At 34.4% G+C, this 20,489-nt stretch overlaps 1 protein-coding gene across 8 annotated transcripts in view; it reads right to left on the bottom strand.

Annotated features, from left to right (window-relative positions):
• LOC101892637 (calcium uniporter protein, mitochondrial) overlaps nt 1-20,489 on the bottom strand; it is a 266,622-nt gene that overhangs the window by 12,200 nt on the left and 233,933 nt on the right. For 5 of the 8 annotated variants that reach the window (XM_059131660.1, XM_005190005.4, XM_011296867.3 and 2 more), the window contains exons 4-5: nt 13,346-13,477; nt 12,928-13,215 (exon numbers count right to left, since the gene is read on the bottom strand). The exons of 1 other annotated variant lie outside the window; for it this stretch is intronic. In XM_059131660.1, coding sequence (XP_058987643.1) covers nt 12,928-13,215; nt 13,346-13,477 — 420 coding nt within the window. The remainder of the gene's footprint in view (nt 1-12,927; nt 13,216-13,345; nt 13,478-20,489) is intronic. 2 more of the 8 variants (XM_059131661.1, XM_059131662.1) reach the window with 2 other exon arrangements.

Raw genomic sequence — 20,489 nt, forward strand, 5'->3', positions numbered from 1 at the left:
AAAGGCAAAATTTGTGCTTTTGAAAATTAACGATAATTGTCTTGTCATACGAAGCGTTAGGTAACTAACTCTGTATATACGCATAATAAATCACATACATACAAACAGATTAAGATTACACTATTTGCGTATAAATTCTTCAAATTTCTGTTTGTGTTGTCAAGCGAAATTTTAGTTTTCAGTGGTGTAGAATAAAAATTACTTTCCAGATTGAGTAGCAGACAAAGCAGAGCTCTTTCGAATATCTTTGCTACGTTTATGACAAATCGTAATGAAAAACTTTGTCCTTACCTAAATGAAATTTCATAAAAGTATTGCACGATGCCATTGGCACTAACAACACTATTTGGCAATTTATAAGACATAATTAAACAAATAGCTCTTGGCGAACTCGATTAGGGCATAATTATGAAGAAATTAAATACGAGATTGCAAATAATAAAGTTAAATATATTTACTTTTTAAAACTATGTCTAAAAAGGTGACAACTAATAAAAAGGGGTTGCAATTAAAGAGTTTATTTTAAATAATTGGACTTTTATTTAATTTAATGCAATTAACAATATCATTCCTTGTAATATGATGGAAATAATTTTTTTATAGATCTCAATTCGAAGATCATGTACAGTGCATATGACCCATTCAATTATAACAAGTAAAAAAGCAACTAACTTTTAATACCCTCCACCATTTGGAAGGAACTTGAAATATTTCAAAAAATTAAATGAAAACCGTTATATGGAGTACTATAAGAAGACGTGGACCTGCTTACGAAATTTTTTGTCATAGGCTGTAGTACCAGTACGAACTTCAAATACCAAATTTGTTACAAATGCGGTGAATTATGTCGCTAAAATCATGAAAATACCGGCTATCGGGAGGTACCGTTATATGAGGGCTATACGAAGACGTGGACCTGCATACGAAGTTTTTTGGCATAGGCTATAGTATCGATTATGAACTTCAAATACCAAATTTGTTACAATTGCGGTGAAAAATGTCGCTAAAATCATCCAAATACCGGCTATCGGGAGGTACTGTTATATGAGGGCTATACGAAGACGTGGGCCTGCACAGACAATTTTGTTTGTTTTAGGCTGTAGTATCCATTATGAACTTCAAATATCAACTTTGAAACAATTCCGGTGAATAATGTTGATGAAATCATCAAAATACCGAATATCGGGAGGTACTGTTATATACGAAGACATGGTCCTGCACAGACAATTTTCTGCTGTAGGCTGTAGTATCCATTATGAACTTCAAATATCAACTTTGAAACAATTCCGGTGAATAATGTAGCTAAAATCATCAAAATATTGAATATCGGGAGATACTGTTATATGGAAACAATACGAAGACGATGGCCTATACAGACATTTTTCTGTCGTAGGCTTTAGTATCCATTACAAACTTCAAATACCAAACTTGAAACGATTCCTGTGAATAACGCCGCTAAAATCATCAAAATACCGGATATCGGGAGGTACCGTTATATGGGGAGTATACGAAGACGTGGACCCGCATACGGAATTTTTTGTCATAGGCTGTAGCACCCATTACTAATTTAAAGTACGAAATTTGTTACAATTGCGATGAATAATGTCGCCAAAATCATGAAAATACCGAGTATCGGGAGGTACGAACTGATTACAACAAACAGACAGACGGACATCGCTAGATCGTCTTAGAATTTTACGCTGATCCAGAATATATATACTTTTCAATTATGAATTCTATTATGAATATTTCGACGAGTTACAAACGGATTTACAAAGCTAATATACCCTCCATAGAATGGTGGAGGGTATAAAAACGCATCTTTGTTTTGCAGTCTTTCCTCATCTTTGCAACAAAATTTCAATTGACAGTAAAATCGCTCAAAAAAGCAAAGATTGAAAATTGTGCCTTACCAAGTATGCATTTCTATAATTGCCATTCCATAATTGCTACAAAAGTCAACCAACCATGTCTCAAAGAGAAACAAAGAAAATTTTGCAAATTTCACTTTAAATCAAATCAAATCACTTAGCTGTCCTGTGCTTCCATTCATTTAGTGAAATCATTTGTGTTGTGAAGATATTGTGCTTAGAAAGGCTTTTCACACATCAATTTTCTTTGTGGCATTAGCATAGAATCTTTGCTCAAGTCGAACATGAACAAGCCTTTAGAGCTGCAGCATCGAAGGATTTGAATGTAATCCGTAGAGTAGTTGTCTTATGTTCTGAACGATGAATAATGTTTGCATGTCACATCAAATCAGAATTTACAATTCTGACTGACTTACGGACACACTCAGTTTATCTAAGTATGGCAACGCACATCTAAGTGAGTTGTAAGTAAAAGCCAATAGAAATTATTGTGGCGTGCTACATACGTACATATGTGCCTCTGTAAATGTACGAATGTATTTATATTTACTAAATATTAGAAAATCAAAGATCACATTGGGGAATACAGAATGTAGGCTGTTGGGGATTTTCGAAACTTGTTAACTAAAACCCCTCAAAATACAAAATATCTTATGATTACTATATCGTAACATGGATCTGTATCGAACAGCTTGTGTTACAATGTTAATTAATAATCGTTAATACATTGTAAATAAAAGTGATATAAATTAAAGGGATACTCCTTAAATGAAAACGTACAAATTAGATCCCAAAGACCCAAACTTCCATATGATGTAAAAAAATGTTATAAATAAAAATATCGGGATTCTTGATACGAACGAGATCCATTTTTAACGAATAAATCGGTTTGCCAATAAAATCGGTTGGAGTGCAGTTAAAGTTTTCAAAATACCAGAAATTGGGCAGTAGAGTTATATAACAATTCCACCCAAGAACGTAAACGTATATAGAAAATGTTATACAACCAGTGGTAGAACTTATTATGAACTGTAAATACTGACTTAAATTAATATATCGGAAAGCCCCTTAAGGTCTAAAAATTTTGCCTTTGGTCTGTGACCGGTGACATTTGTCCTTTATTTACGAACTCTGTCGTGCTGATAGGCATTCAAAATAATTTAACACAAGAGTTGTGATCTATTTTGCCCGTTAAATTTGATCAAATAGACATTCAAAATGCCAAATATAATTAAATTTTAGAATAAGTTAAGCTTTGGTCACCTGGTCGGCCAAAGAAACCGTCACACGCTCCACGAATGTTACTCTGCGGTATTTTGGCCCATTTCCGGCGGAGCGCTTGCTTGAGGTGATCAACACTTTGGTATTTTTTAGTGCCAACCTTGGTTTCCAAAATACTCCAGACATAACAGTCCAACGGGTTGGTATCCGGAGATTTAGGTGGTCATTGTGCGCTGGAAATGAAGCGAAGAAATTCATTTTGTAACCATTCCTGAGGGACGCGTGCTGAGTGCGATCGAATGTCCAAGGTCTGCGGCCAAAATGTTTGCGTGCCCAAGGCTTTAACACACCCTCCAGAATATTTTCGCGATTATATTCGGCATTTATTCTGATGGCACGGTCGATTAATACGACCGGAGAGCGACCATCGGCTGTTATGGCGGCCCACACTATCACCATGACCGCCGCTTGAGATCTAGTGGCCAACCGAAGATGCACATTTTCAGCTGACCTCTTTGGCAAGTAAACACGTTCATTTTGTTTGTTTACAAACTGCTGGACAACTGTGGCGAATGTTTTCTCATCGGAGAAAACCAAATTCGGCAATTTACAATTCTCGATCAAGCGAAGCAACTCTTTAGCTCTTTTGAGTTTATTTTCTTTCTGATGCGGTATAAGTTCTTACACTTTTTGGAATATCAATGGCTTTATCCCGAGCTCATTTTTCAATATTTGCCGAATGGCAAATTGCGATATGTTCAGCTCACGAGCCATTTTTCGGCCACTGCGACGTGGGTTTCGATCAAGTCGCTTCTTTACTTTTCGAACCATTTCAGCTGATGTTGCTGTTATCTTCCGTCACTTCATTAACGTCGGACTACGCTACCAGTATCGTGGTAACGAGCGATGGTGCGAGACACAAAAGATTTATTCACATTTAAATGCTGGAGTGCACTAACGATAGCCACTTGTGGTTTTCCAGCCAAATATAAAGAAATCACACTATCACGCTTGAATTCCATCACGAATAACTTTTTTTCTGGAAAATTCTCACCAAAATGCTTTTGTACGCTGGAAAAATTTTAACAGCTATCGAACGAGTGGCTGGTTGGTTGCAGTTTTTTCATCTCACCCTGTATAGGTCCATGTTTAGGTATATCCCCTATATAACTGTACCTTCCTGTATTCAGTATTTTGGCGATTTTGTCGATATTATTTTCAGGAATTGTTCCAAATTTCATATTTGAAGTTCCTAATAGGTACTTTAGCCTGTGGTAGAATATTGTCTATGCAGGTCTTCGTCTTCGTATAGCCCCCTAAATCGGTACCTTCCTATATTCGGTATTGTGACATTTTTGCGACATTATTCTGTTGAATACAATGATGGCTATTACAAAAATTGCCAAGAACATAAACGTTTACGTATAGAGCCCAATATAACGGTTCTGCATTTTTAAGATTTGAACTGAATAGTTAACGACTCGGCCGAACTTACTGCTTTTTACTCTTTTCACACTGGGATTGAGAAAGTATATGTTTTATGTTTAGAATCTATTTTTTGTGATTTGTAGTTAAACACACTACACATTGTGTCATTGATGAGAATATAAAAGGCTGTTGAAAGTTTTACATCAGATCAACAACTTATCGTATTTTATTTATTTATGTATTTTTTCGTTTGTCGACGCTAAGTCTTGATCTAACAATTTTAGGTTTTGTAGTCGATTACGCACACTCTGTGCCGACGTTAAACATTACTTCGTAATAAGAAAAGTTAGTTCTTTTGCTTTGAAGACATTTACTGGAATAACCTATTATTTTCATTGGTAATGCAGAAGGTAGTCGGTTTACATTACATTTTAATGGGCTACCCTGCTTCCAAGCTTTTGCTGGTTTGTAACGTATTTCGGATGTTGTAAAAATAAAACCATTTTTCACTTTCTTTTAATTTTCTCATTTAATGATTTTGGCTCACTTTGTTTAGCTTAATTTCCCTTTCAATTTATGTGGTGCACTTTTTTTCATTTATATGCAGATTTTAATCTTTAATTGCAGATTTAAATTAAGATTAAAACTAATTAAAACGCTTTGCATGACATCACATAAACTATCGCAAAATCCCCAAATTTATAAACATCGACATCGATGTCAATACTTCATAAGACAGGAGTCAATTTATCTGTAAATGGAAATAAATTGTAATATGGCAAATTGTCAGCATACCGCAATTATGGTCTACGTCTAAGTTTTCTACTTTTTGTAAATTTTGGGTTGATATAACACACACACGAAACACAAAAAACTGAAAATGGTAGCAACAAAATAAATAAATAAACAAAATGGTTTAGAAGGCTTTCATCTATGCAGGTTGGCTTAGAGCGGCAACAAGCCATAAAACAAATATAAAAGCCCTGCAAAAAAACAGCATTCAAATTTAAAACAAACACACACACATGAATTCACACATACACAGAGGCTATTTTTAACTCAAAAGATACACACACAAGTTTGTGTAAAAAACATCATCCTCTCCATTGGCAAACTATGAATGGACACTGGCACGACATCCCATTACTATCAAACGGAGAGGGGACCAAGCAAAAGTTTCCAAAATAAAATAAAAAAAAAATACGCAAAACTTTTCTCATAAACTGACTTCAGTTTGGCTGAAGATGGTTGGTGGTGCATGTCGCACAAATAAACTAGTTTTGTTTGCTTTCAAAGCGATTATAAAAAGATTTATTCAAGTGTTATGTCAAAGTATTTTTTCCAAAGTTTTTAAAAATACTGCAGCTATGCTGTAGCCAAGTTTAAAGAAAAATGTGTCGATTACCATGTTAAGAGGAGGGATGCTATTAAGTTATCTTAATAACATTTCAAATTAAATTTCCAAAGAAATTTGATGAAATTTCAAATTAACTCGGAACAAAATTCAAGATAATTTTGAAATGTATAATTTTTAAATTCTAATGTTGTTAAATTACATGATTTATTTGCAAATTATTTAAGATTGGAATGATGAGAATTTGAAAGAGATAGGAGTCTAGTTTTAAGTGAAGACAAAATAAATTCGCTGTCAAAATGGGATTTGGATGTAATAGTTTGTAATTGTATATGTACGTGAAAATAAATTCAGGCCAAATTTATTTTCGATGTTGACAACACTGTTGTATGCTTCGGGTAAAATAATGAATCTAAATTAAATAATGGCTTAATATGAAGGTGAAAATACATAATTTACTAATACATAATAATATAAAAACAACTTAAGTTATGGAAATAGGAAGCAAAAAAAATACACTAGGCAAAGGTTATAGTAGTGCGTGGCCGACCATGTGATACCCTACAACACCATAATATATTGAAAATCCTCTTTAGGTCTAAATACAATTTAGTTGATTATTTGAAATAATAACATACTGTCCTGCACATATGTTGCCTTTCGTTTTTCGCCGGGTCTATTTTCTTTATCTTCGCATGTTCTGATAGATATCCAAAACAATTTCAAACCAAAGTTGTGGTCCATTTTTACCGCTAACTGTAATTCACGGATTGTTCTAAATGCTACACTTCTGCGCTGTCTTAACCCCTAACTTAATGCAAAATTCCGTGTCGATTGGTTTTTAATTGTGACCTGTAGAAAGTTTTAATTTTTGGTCCATTTGATCCCCTAAATATATATCTTGAAAAACAATAGGTTTCAATTCTGACCCTAATTCTATTCATATGCTACATTTCTTGAGAATCGGATGATAATTTCGAATTGAATATAATAATCCGAAAACGGTGAAAAAATATTACCAAACGTAATATTCAATATTGTAAGTAAAGTATGAAAACAATTGCATGCAATAAAAAATATGACATAAATATTAAAAAAAATTCATTGACATATTTTCAAGCGATTTTCTTATGTTTTATCCTTTTCTGGCAAGAAGACATTCCGAATTTGTGAGAATTGCCAGAAACCGCTTGGCCGTTCTTGAGTTATAAGCGGTCTTACTAAAATCCCCTTCATTATATATGAGATTGTAGATATTTTACTATATATGCGATACCTTGGGTATGAGCATCATTGTAACAGTCAGAAGTGATATTCTTGTGCATTTGTGGTTTCGGCAGAATTTAAAATAATCGCGGTTTAGTGAAAATTTTCTTATTTTTTACATAGAAATTATGGTCTATTTTAACTGCTTAATTTTGTCCGATGACCAACAAAATGGTAGGCATCTGACCAGCCCTAAACTCTAGCCCCATTCTCAATTCCATCCGTCGGTCTAAATTCCGTCGATTGGTCTATAATTGCGACCTGTAGGACAATTGCAAAATCAGGAAATGTTTCTGTTTTTGGCCCATTTCAACCCTTACATATTATGCGATAATCACCAGAAATAGGGTTCTATTAAGACAGTAACCCCACCTTCATGCTAAATTTCGTGAGGATCGGACCATAATTGCGACCTGTAGAGTGATTACAAATTAACATGGACAGGCTGACGAACATACATAGCTAGATCGACTCAGCTCGGCGAGATAGGAAGATCCATATATACTTTCCTATGTGGAAAACCAATTTATTATAATTTTTGGCGCAATCAAACTTATAATACCCCCAACACATAGTGTTGTAGGGCATAATTAGACATAATAATTATATATTTCACATGCACTAAATTTATTAAATCTGTGAAAAAAAGCTTAAGCTATTTGCCAGATGAAAGAAAATGCTGAGAGCTTTCACAATCATATTTGCTTGGGCTGTAACCATATTGGAATTCCATATAGCGGGCAATCTATATAGTATATTGGTTTTTGGTCTTTTGGAAAAAAGTTACTGAATTTGAAAAAAAGTTGAGCCGTACACCTCTGGGCTATTTGTCAGATGAAAGAGGGTACGTTTTGAGTATTTATCTAAATTCGTAGATATAGCCTCGACCATCTCTGCGTCAGACGGATAAACAGGCCCATTCATTACAAATCGTAGCATTTTTTATGAAACTGAGATAAAGTTTGAAGGTGGGATTATTTTGACTTTTTGAAGAACTCACATTAACTTAGTTGATTGAGTTGTGCCAATCTAGTTCGATCGAACGAACTACTTCTTCTTGTTTCGTGGACTCCGGTCGTTTATGCGAAAACTCTGAGTATGAGTGATGTGATATATATGTAATTTATAAAATCACTCATACGTCAAGGAACTGGTGTACTGAACTATAAACCAACATACAAAAATTATATTAAACATTATATTATATTATATTATATTATATTATATTATATTATATTATATTATATTATATTATATTATATTATATTATATTATATTATATTATATTATATTATATTATATTATATTATATTATATTATATTATATTATATTATATTATATTATATTATATTATATTATATTATATTATATTATATTATATTATATTATATTATATTATACAATACAAAACAGCTTGAAAATAATATTATAAAAAATAGTTCATCATATTTTTTTTTACCAATGCTTGAGAAACACTTATGGGGCACTTATGATAGGAATTCAAAAGAAGTGTAATATTAGTGGAGAAGATTCAGAAGCTCAAATAAAGGAAAAGAAACCGGAGCTAGAACCCATTTAGAACTACCAATGCCAATTTTTGGACAAATCCGTGAAAAAATGTTGCAAAAATCATCAATATACGAAATATCGGGATGTTATATGGGTACTATACAAAAACGTGGCCCTATATATAATGTATATATACAATGTTGTGTTGACCAATACATCTCATTTTCAATACCAACCATCCTAGACACAATACAAACTGTTCTGCCAAATTTTGAAGCTCTATGTCAAATAATGTGGGATGTATCGTGATTTCAACAGACAGACGGACATCATTAAATCGACTTGGAATTTTATACTGATTATGAATATATATACTTTATGGAGTCTACGACGAATATTTAGGGATGTTACTAACGTAATGACAAAATTAATATACCTCCTCCTTTTCAAGGTGGAGGGTATAAAAATGAATATTTTATACTATTACAAAAATATGCTTTTCAAGTTTAAGGCTTGTGTACTTAAGCTTATTGTAATATTAGTATCAAACCTTTTTGGTATGCTTGGGCAGCTCTACCCATTACCATAAAGGTTGCACCTACATATCTGTACTTTTTGGGAAGTACTGAAATCCGATAAATCACACATTAATGAATGACCTAACGCTGTCTAATCGGGATTTGTAAGTTTTAAAAAATCCGAAATTTATTTAATATTTTACCGACTTTTGTGCCGAAGTTAGACATTTTGTGGGTCAATATTTTCCATGTTCGTTCTTAATTTAAGTCTGGCCAAGTTCTGGTTCTCGATTCCTTCTATATGACATAAACGTTTAATGTTTTCTTAGAAATTTTAGAATTTGTAGATGTACCAAAAAAATGGATCTGTATATTCCATATTTTTCTAATGTGGGCCAAAATATTAGGATGTGTCAAGTTTGAACAATATCTGACACTGACTTTACATATTACGAGATTAATTAGTATTCAAACCTTTAATCTTTTGTGAGGGAGGCTCTACTAAGATATCGATCTAATCATGTCCTTCTGTCTGTCTGGCTGGTGCGCACGTTAACTCTCGAAGCGAGGATTTGATTTGATCCAAACTTGGTACATAGTAATAATAAGCACCCGATTCTCTTCCCTTTTGTTAACAAAAGATATGTTGTGAGGGTGGGATATTAAGTCCATTATATCTGGTCAAATTTTTGAATAACAAAACGCTCATAAGAGCGAAATGAGCACAAAAGATGTTGTGTGATGATAGGATATATCAACCCAGACCTACTGGTATCTTTTCCACAAAGGGTTAAAATTTTCGGTTTTTATATCTACCATAACTTGCGCAACTTTCGAATTCAGCGATGCGATTTAATGCATCCAAAGAATGAACCAGAGATCTTATGTCAATATGGAATCTATGGCCCACTCCTTTTGGTACCTTGCCCACAAATGTTAAAAATTTTGATTATTATTTATTCCCATAAAATTGGATATGAATGTTCGATATTCTCTAAATTGTGCGCGAAACAATATTTATATCAGTATTAGATGCATACGCATATTTCGTAGGTAAATCTAGCACCTTGTGATATTTATATCACACATAGGTCAGAAACGAAATAAACATTACTGGCCCACCCTTTGGGCTGAAGTATACATATGTCGGTAAACCCGACAAAAAATATTTGACTTGTTAGAAGTAGTTTTTGCCTTTGACGCTTACCGATTTTTGCTGGTAACTGCTACATTAGAGAAAATTAGAGAATCCCACTATAAATAACTCTTTCCGTTATCATTTTTCCCATTTTTCAACTGTGTGTTTAAGATTTTCCCTTAAAATTTGTTTTTGAAACAAAACACCAGTTCTAATAGAAGGACGGTGCTAATTCAAAGTCCAAAGACATCAACCACAAACTTATGCTGTTGGGCTCCGTGGTTCACCATTCAATTTAGACGTTTTTGTGTTTGTCTTTCGCTTAACCAACGAATGTCACCGCCAGCAAAACCAAGTTACATTCATTGGGCATTAATTGAGATTTTCCTCACTTTTCCACGCAGGCACACAGAAAAAGGTTGTGTTCTACTCCATGGACATATACATGTGTATATGTAGACCGATGGAAGCAGTACCGGTTTCTGTTGGTTGGTGGTCATCCTGAATGTGGCTGTGAACATTATTCAATATTCAAAGCTTAGGCGAATCCAAGCGCATAATAGGCTTGAACGGTAACGGATATTTATGCACGTCAGATGAATGCACTTTTGCGGCAAGTGACTGTGTGTGCGTGTGTGTGACGGACACAGAGGCACACATAACCACATACAGAAAAGGTATTGCGAATTAGGTGAGATAACTTCCTAATTTCATTTGCCACCAACAGGGACCATGGAATGCTGGTGGTGATTATCAGGTTACTTTCAAAGTCATTTATTGGAAATCTGATGAAGCTAATGCGGCATCGGAACTTATTTTACAAATAGTTTTAAATTTTGCGATGCTAGTATAGTCTCTAATTATATTTTCACCCGCCAAATAATCTCTATATCTGTAGTGATGTTGATAACATTTGACCACAAGTTTCCACAATCAGTGTTTACTTTTTCCATCAGGTTGGTCTAATTCGAGGAGGATTATCTTCCATATTAGTTTGTGTTCACAAAAGAGCAAAAAACTAGTCTAGTCTTCTAATTAGAATCGAATGGTAAGTGGGCAATGCATTCACTGCAGGAATAATTGACAGCGATGGCAATAAACAGAAGGGCAAAAAAAAAAAAAAACATATGAAAAGAAAATATTAATAACAATTAGAATTAATAATAAATTATTTTTGCGAGGGTATCGACATAAGTAGTTATTCTTTGGTAATAAAAATCTTTAATAGAGACTACAGGGTGAGATGGAAAAACTGCAACCAACTTCAGACTACTGTCATTACTAAGCCACTCGTCCGACAGCTGTTAAAATTATGCCAGTGACAGCTCAGTTCAGACAGAGTTGTTTCGGTTGGCCGAAAGTGGTGATTCGGCAGTTTGGTTTTCTCCGATAAGAAAACATTCGTTGTTCAGCAGTTCGTCAACAAACAAAATGATCGTGTTTACTTACCAAAGAAGTCAGCTGAAAAGGTGCACCTTCGGTTGGCCACCAGAACACAAGCGCCAGCCATGGTGTGGTGTGGGCCGCCATAACAGCCGATGGTCGCTCTCCGCTCATATTAATCGACCGTGGCATCAGACTAAATGCCGAATACTATCGCGAAAATATTCTGGAGGGTGTATTAAAGCCTTTCGGTACGCAAACATTTTGTCCGGAGACCTTGGACATTATAAAATGAGGGGTTTCGCTTCATTTCCAGCGCATAATGATCACCAATATCTCCGGATACCAACCCGTTGGACTATTGTGTCTGGATTATTTTGGAAAGCAAAGTTGGCACTTAAAAATACCAAAGTGGCGATCACCTGAAGCAAGCGCTTCGCCGGGAATTTGCCAAAATACCGCAGAGCAACATTTGGCCATTGAAGGCCATAATTCGTGCCAAAAGTGACCAATTCGAACAAATCTAAACTTATTCTAAAATTTGATGCTATATCCGACATTTTTTGCTTTCATTCCATAAAATTAAAAAAAAAATGTAAAAATTGTTGCTTTTGACATTGTTGCAGGTTTTTATCTCACCCTGTACTCTCCCTGGAATGGAGGAGGGTATAAAAATTTATTCTCTGAGAATTATGTGTCGAAAAGTTTTTATTATCTGTCAGACGTACATTAAGAGTACCTCGCAATGTAAAGTATTACATATTTTCGAGAAAAGTCTTCATATTACGAGCTCAAAATACCAAATTTCATTCAGGTCAAAAATGGGGCTTATGCTAAAGTGTAGACCAATATTGAATAATTTTCATTAGGCGAATATCTTAATTCGTGGGAAACTGAACTGCAACTTTTGAAATATTGAAATTTTAAAATTTTTGGCATTTATGAATTGGTTAAGAAAACATTATACTGCTATCTATTCCAACGTAGGTCTTTTTCAGCTTGTCGGACGTTGATTGCATCTACCACTAATCAAGTCTTCTTCGAAAATTTCCGAAATATAATTTCACATAAAATAATGTAAACCGAAAGCATATGGAGTTCCATACAAGTTTTCTAAAATACAAATTAAAAACTAAGGATGGAGGGGAGGAGACAATACTTGGCATGCGAATGTGTGTGTGTGTGTGACGTAAGATGACAAGCGGGATGAATGTACAGTTTAAGTGCTATGTACATACCATTGAGAGCTTCGTCAGATTCGTTGTGCACTTTTGGATCTGTATCGTCAAGGCAATTGTTTTGAATTTTGTTCATTGGATTGGCCGAAATTTGAACTACATCAGCTGCACTATTGGTCTCTGTCGAGGCACTCTGGATTGGCGACCCGATGTAATGCTGCAATCGTTTGATAAGGTCTTCCCTTTTCCCATTAACCTTCAAGCCACAATTGCGGCTCAAAGCCTTCAGCTCTGGCAGTTTCATTTGTTTCAAATCAATTTCTATTGGGGAATATGAACGGGAAGAGGCTTCGCGGAGATCGGGTTAATAGCAACCAAGGAAATAAGAGAAAGTAATGAAGTAAAAGAAAAACGAAACGATTAAAAACAAATGAAATGCAAATGTCTTAGCATGCGATGTTGTTCCGGGTGGTCGTACCTTTTAAATCTTCTTCATTTAATGTGAGCGTGTTTTCATTGTCAATTTTTACATTTTTCTTGTCATTCTTGACAGTTGAGGGTTTTGTGTTAGTGCCGGTCTTTGAAGGAGATGAAGAAGCCTTGGCAATGCCTTTAAGAAAAAGAAAGAAAGAACAAAAGAATGGAAAAATTTCCGTTGAAACAAAAGAAAGGCCAAAATAATAAAGGTGAATAAAAAAACGCATTGTTACAATAAAGAACGGAACAAATTAATAAAAATTCATGAAATGAAATAAACCACGAGGGTTGGTTTGCAGAAAACAAACAATGGGGGGACGAAACAATGTAGAACGCTGACGAATGACAATGGAGAGAGGTTTAATGAGCGACAATGTTAATTGTAAGATTTTATAAATTAGAATCTCAACGTAGAATGTAACGTTTTGTAAAATGGATTTGCGAAATTCTGAAAGCTATAATTATTATTTATATGAGACTGTAATGTAGGGAAGGACATTTGTTGTATGTGTTGAGTAAACCATAAAATAATAATGTGAACCAACCACCTTCCATATTGGTAGAACAAATAAACTTACTTCCTTCATTGTAATGATTAACATCGACACAGACTGTGTGCGCCCAACTACAAACCCGAAGTTACTATCTTCAAGACTCGCCGTCACAAACAAAGAAAATAATTATAAAATACGATTAGATGTTGATGTAACTTTTACCAAATAATGGGTTAGTTAAGTACATTTTGGAACCAGTTACTACTTGCAAAACAGATTTCAAACCAACAGTAAATTCTTACCGAACTGCTACCAAGAGCCAATAAATAAGTTTAGAACACTCAAGTTGGATCTGTGATTATTTTCACCATAATAATAACTTCACAACAATCATATTTGGTACTAGATATCAGATACAGCGCAGAAACCTCTGCTAAATGTTATCAAGATCAGTTCAGATTTGTTTATAGCTCCCATATATATCTTCAGCCGATTTGGCGACCAAATAGCCAATATCAGTCCAAAAGTCTTGAATTCAGGCACATCCAACCGGATTCAGTCTAGAAGCAGGTACTCCGAATTTGGAGAAAATCTGTTCAGATATAGCTATAGCTTCCATATATAGGTTTCATCTGATTTGGTGTTTAAGTCTCCCACATTCGTAATATGCACCCCACAAAAATGACGTTTGGTATCAGATACAGCCGAGAAATACCTCTGCGAAGATCGGTTCAGGTTTGGTTATAGCTCCCATATATATCTTCAACGTATTTCGGGTTAATTGTGCACCAAATGCCAATATAAGTTCAAATGACCTGAATTTTGACACATCCAACCGAATTCAGTCTAGAAGCAATTACATCAGTTCTGTTCAGATATAGATTTGCTCTCATATATCATCCGACATGGTGTTTAAGTTCCTCACATTTGCAAGATCTATTCGACAACAATGATAGTTGGTACCATATATCTTATAGAGCTCGGAAATACCTTTGCAAAATTTCATCGAGATCGGGTATCTGGTATATATAGCTCCTAACTATTCTTGATCCGATTTCAGGTTTTTTGGCTAATATCAGCACAAATGGAGTAAATTCGGACGTACGTTTCTGAAAATACTGAACATTGTGTGATACTGGGACGCTATACAAAGGTGTGAACTTGTAAGGGAAATTTTTTGTCGTAAGAGGTAGTACCCGTACTTTAAATTCCAAACTTAAACAATTCCGGTGAAGAATGTGACACAAATTATGAAAATACTGAATATCTGAAGAAACATATGGGGTATATACCTTGTAGTTCTCTGCAAGGATGTTTCCTACATTCTGGGAAGGCATACACATAATTTAGAGCAAATTCGCTTTGAAATTCTTTTCACTCGAAAAAAATCTTAAATCTGTCGCTACAGTTATATGGGGGCTATACCAAAACGTTGATTGGATGAACGATCTACTTCAAATAAATTATTTTGTTACGGAAGCTCTACTAAATATGCATAGTGGAGTAGGGTATCATACAGTCGGCCCAGCCCGACTTTTGACTTTTCCTTACTGGTTTTGTGTTGTGATTTGGTTCAGTGTAAAACCATGCATTTACCCAGCGAATCAAATATCGGACGTCGACATACATGCTCAAAGTCCGACAAGTCGGACAAGCAATTTGTCTGAGGGGTTCTTCTTGTTGTAGGTTTTTCTCTTTTGCTTGTGTAGTAACATTTGTTACACCTTTTATATTATAAACAAATTAAAAAACATTAAGTTCGGTCGTGCCAAAATTTTAATACCTTCCACCTTTGGGTAAAGAAAACATTTTTATATAAAAGTATCTGAACTTAAACGTGTTCCACTTTAAACGACACATACCAGTAAAACCGTTTGAATAATGCGGTAAACTGTTGAAAAAAAAAAAAAAACATTAAAAGTAGGTTTGGTCGTTATGTGGGGCCCGTACTATATCGGGAACATATATAGACAATTTTATACTACAAGGATTGTTATCCATTGCGGATCTTAAGTACCAAATTTGACACAATTTAGTGGGTAAATTTTACTATGATTACCAAAATATCGAATATCGGTGGGTATCGTTATATGGAAACCGTTGAAAAATATATACTGTGTTTTAACACCGGTTGTAGAACCCATTATGAAGTACAAATTCCAAATTTTACATAAATCTATTAGAAAATGTGGATAAAATCGTCAAAATACGAAATATCCTAAGGACCCGTTACATGTGCGTTCAATCAGTTTTTAGACAAATCGATAAAAAATATGGCTATACCCATAAAAATACCGAATATCGATGGGTACCGTTATATGGGGCTATTCGAAAACGTGGACTGATATATTTTATTTTCAACATCAGCAGAAATGGTTCGAAAAGTAAAGAAGCGAATTAATCGAAACCACCTGTCGCAGTGGCCGAAAAATGGCTCGTGAACTGAACATATCGCAATATTCCATTCGGCAAATATTGAAAAATGAGCTCGGGGTAAAGTCATTGAAATTCCAAAAAGTGCAAGATCTTACAAGGCAACCGAAAGAAAAAAAGACTCAAAAGAGCTAAATAGTTGCTCCGCTTGGCCGAAATTGGTGAAGTGCTGAATTTGGTTTTCTTCGTTAAAAACCCATTTGTTGTCCACCAGTTTATAAACAAACAAAATGATTGTGTTTACTTGCCAAAGAGGTTAGCTGAAAATGTGCACATTCGGTTGGCCACTAGAACTCAAGCGCCGGCCATGGTGATGATGTGTGCCGCCATAACAGCCGATGCTCGCTTTCCGCTCGTATTAATCGACTGTGGCATCAGAATAAATGCCGAATATAATCGCGAAAATATTCTGGAGTGTATTAAAGTCCTGGCCACGAAACATTTTGGCCGCAGACCTTGAACACTCCAACAAGACACAAGGGCCACCAAAATCTCCGGATACCAATCCGTTGGACTATTGTGTCTGGAGTAGTTTGGAAAACAAGGTTGTCACTAAAAAATACCAAAGTGTCGATCACCTCAAGCAGGAGCTTCGCCGGGAATGGGCCAAAATACTGCAGATCAACATTCGGGCAGCGTGTGACGGTTTCATTGGCCGTTTGAAGACCATAATTCGTGCCAAAGGTGACCAATTCGAAAAAATCTAAACTTATTCTAAAAGTTGATGCTATTTACGACATTTTTTGCTTTCATTCAATACAAATAAAAAAAAATAAATTATGGCGTTTTACTTGCAATTTTTGTTATCTCACCCTGTACAGCTAATACCAATGGTATTGAATGTAGTACGATGTGGGCATTCAAACTAAATTCCATTCCTATTCTCTCTCCCTTTACAGTCAATACCCAGTTTAGTACCATATAACATTTTTCGTTCACTATAGTACGAGTAGTACAAACTAAGTACAATTTTGTACTTAAGTTAGTAAAATTTTATGCGATCGGTTACCTTTAATTAAGCATACTTCATAACATATGTTAACAAGTAAAAAGACATTAAGATCGACTGGGCCGATCTTCTAAAACCCTCCACCCTTAGTTAAAGAACACATTTGTATATAAAAGTATCTGAATATAAACGTGTTCCACTTTAAACTAAAAATACCAAAGCAGTTAAACTTTTCCAAAACATTAAAAGTGTGTGTGGCCGTTATATGGGGATCATACCATAACGGGAACCTATATAAACAATTTTATACTACAAGAATTGTTATCCATTGCGAGTCTTAAATACCAAATTTGACCCAATTTCGTGGGTAAAATTGACTAGGATTAACAAAATATCGAATATCGAGAGGCACTGTTATATAGACAAATCCGTTGAAAAATGTTGCCAAAACCATGAAAAAGGCGAATACCGGTGGGTACTTTATGGGGTCTATGACGAATATTTAGAGGTGTTGCAATCGGAATGAGGGTGGGTATAAAAATACACCATGGTACCAAATTAGTAGCTTTTGGAACTATTCGCAAACTTTAAGTTTTAACTTGGCCCTCATTCCAAATTTCAACCCGTCCGCAAACGCAAGTAAAACGATATTTAGTACCGTTTAGTACTTTCCGTGCCCTTCTAGTACAAATTTTGACCCTCACCTTAAATTTCAAGATTCTAGCTTCAGTTGTTCGTCTTGGCGTTAAGGAATCAAGTAGTCAGTCTGTGAATCAGAAAATCACTCAAATAAATATGGAGTTTAATTTTGATTATTTAGATTAAAAAACAATTCACGATGTTTCTTTTACAATGCACTACTTCTGCACATATTACATCTAGTGTGAAATGTAAAATCAATGCCGCTTTATTCGATTTTATTTATACTTAGCATATCCAAAATATTTTTATCTATAGCATGTGTGAACTGGAATATATCCCTTATATTATACAAACTCTAATTAAATGTGAAATGAATCGCTGATATTCTCCGAATATTGTATTCAATTTTTTTCTCTCAGCACAACATTAGGCGGAAAGTGGGATTGGTTCACTTCATCTGCTACATTGCCCACAGAAGGTCATAACTTTGAAGAAGTAATATAATACATTTTTAGAAATATCAAATAATTGTCCGACTCTTATTAAACTTTACACATCTCAATATTTCTGCCAATATTATATATGGTGTCAAAATTGTAAATTTTGGTACTTCTGCTACAAAAGTTAAAATATTTCCAAAAAAAAAGGAAACCATGTACTCCAGGTATGTACCGACTGATACTTTTTAAGTTGGTTTTTCCACATTTTTTCCATAAAACTTTAAATAGAAGAACTATTCTCCACACATCCTAAGCATTACTTTTAAATTAAATATCTGCTAATGGGAAAAATAATAAATTTTATACTAGGACCATTCATTCAGTTCGAAATTCATTCCATAATTTCAAACATCCTAACTTGTAAAAGTAATTGCCTGATGTAATACGAAGTGTGTGAAAATATGCAATTGTGTGTGTGTAAACTGCTCATGACTTATAAATCAGAGGGAAGAACCTACATCAATATCACATGCAGGATGGAATAAAAACATGGCTTAGACTTGAAAAATCAATAAGCCGTACATTGTGTTACTTTGTGAAAACTTAAATGAAATTATAATCCCAGAGGCATAGGCTTCAAATATATTAAATTTAGAAAGACGTTTGAAACATTTGGCCTGGTAATGAAGTTGACAGGAATTTACTCAATTTATTTTGTTCTGCCAACATTTCCATACACATAAATATTATCCAAGTTTTGACACTTTATTTAATTTTATCAATGTTAATACCCTAGGTGAGTGAGCAAATTTGAATTTACTTGAATCATGCAACGTTAGTCTCTGCAACATTTGCTTTAAATAATTGCATTCCGACATTACGAAGTGCACACAACAGAGGTTGATATCATTGATTTGGTTATTTGTATAATTGACTGACTGAGTGAGTGATTGATAACTGACAATGATGAATGGAATCCCACATTTTAGCTAAAGCCATGATACAAATGGTTTATGGAATATTCAGATATCGTTATTGTAGCTTCTGTGGTATTTTGCATGCCAAGTGGCATTGAAAAATAAGACGGTGAATGACAGGTACAGAAAAATCCGAAACTTTATTCTAGGAAAATCGTTATACCATCTGAGAGATCCGAGAGCGTTTTGAAAATGCAATATTGGTGGCGTAATTATTACCTTTTATTAAATGTAAAACAAGAGTATTAAATAAAAACGTCATCATCGACCTACATAATTGAAAGAGAAATTCACATTTAGTGATTTACGTGGGCTTGGTTTTCCCGTAAATAGATTTTAAGACACTCGAACAATGAAATGGAATTTGGTATGCTGGGATGCGAAAAGGCCTTAACAATCTACCCATTATTTTCCCAACATTAGATTAGGTAAAAAAAATCAGAATCGGACTAAAGTTTATGGTAAATTCTTTGCGGAAACCAATAAATCTTACAAAGGGTGATTTTGGTTTTATTAAATTGGCAAAAATTTGGTTTTATTAAATTGGCAAAATTTGCAATTTTACTAGATCAAGAATAGTATGGTTACCTTCAGTAGCGTATGAATTTTCAATTAAAATAAAAATGAGATTAAATAAAAAAATACCTTTCTTATATTTGGAATTTGTGAATTTACCTATTTCCTTTTGATAGGCAATTTTTTTTTTAAAATGCCACCGCTATCTAAAACGTCAAATAGCTGATTTAAAAAACCTACTTAATTTAGAAAAGTTTGTCAAAAAGCACAAAAAAGCAATTGTCGACTCAAAACTATTTTTATACCCTCCACCATACTATGGAGGGTATATTAATTTTGTCATTCCGTTTGTAACTCCGCGAAATACTGATGTCAGACCCAACAAAGTATATATATTCTTGATCAGCGTAAAATTCTAAGACGATTTAGCCATGTCCGTCTGTCTATCTGTGTGTCTGTCTGTCTGTCTGTCTGTCCGTCTGTCTGTCCGTTGTAATCACGCTATCTTTCGAACAAATTGAGATAGAAGGCTAAAATTTTGCACACATGTATATTTTTCCAATAGGCAGGTTAAGTTCGTAAATGGGCCATGTAGGTCCAAGTTATCATATAGCCCCCATATAACGGTACTTCCCGATATTCGGTATTTTTATGATTTTAGCGACATTATTCACCGGAATTGTTTCCAATTCGG

The sequence above is a fragment of the Musca domestica genome, unplaced genomic scaffold (genome assembly GCF_030504385.1).
Source record: "Musca domestica strain aabys unplaced genomic scaffold, Musca_domestica.polishedcontigs.V.1.1 9, whole genome shotgun sequence".
Taxonomy (NCBI): Eukaryota; Metazoa; Arthropoda; class Insecta; order Diptera; family Muscidae; genus Musca; species Musca domestica.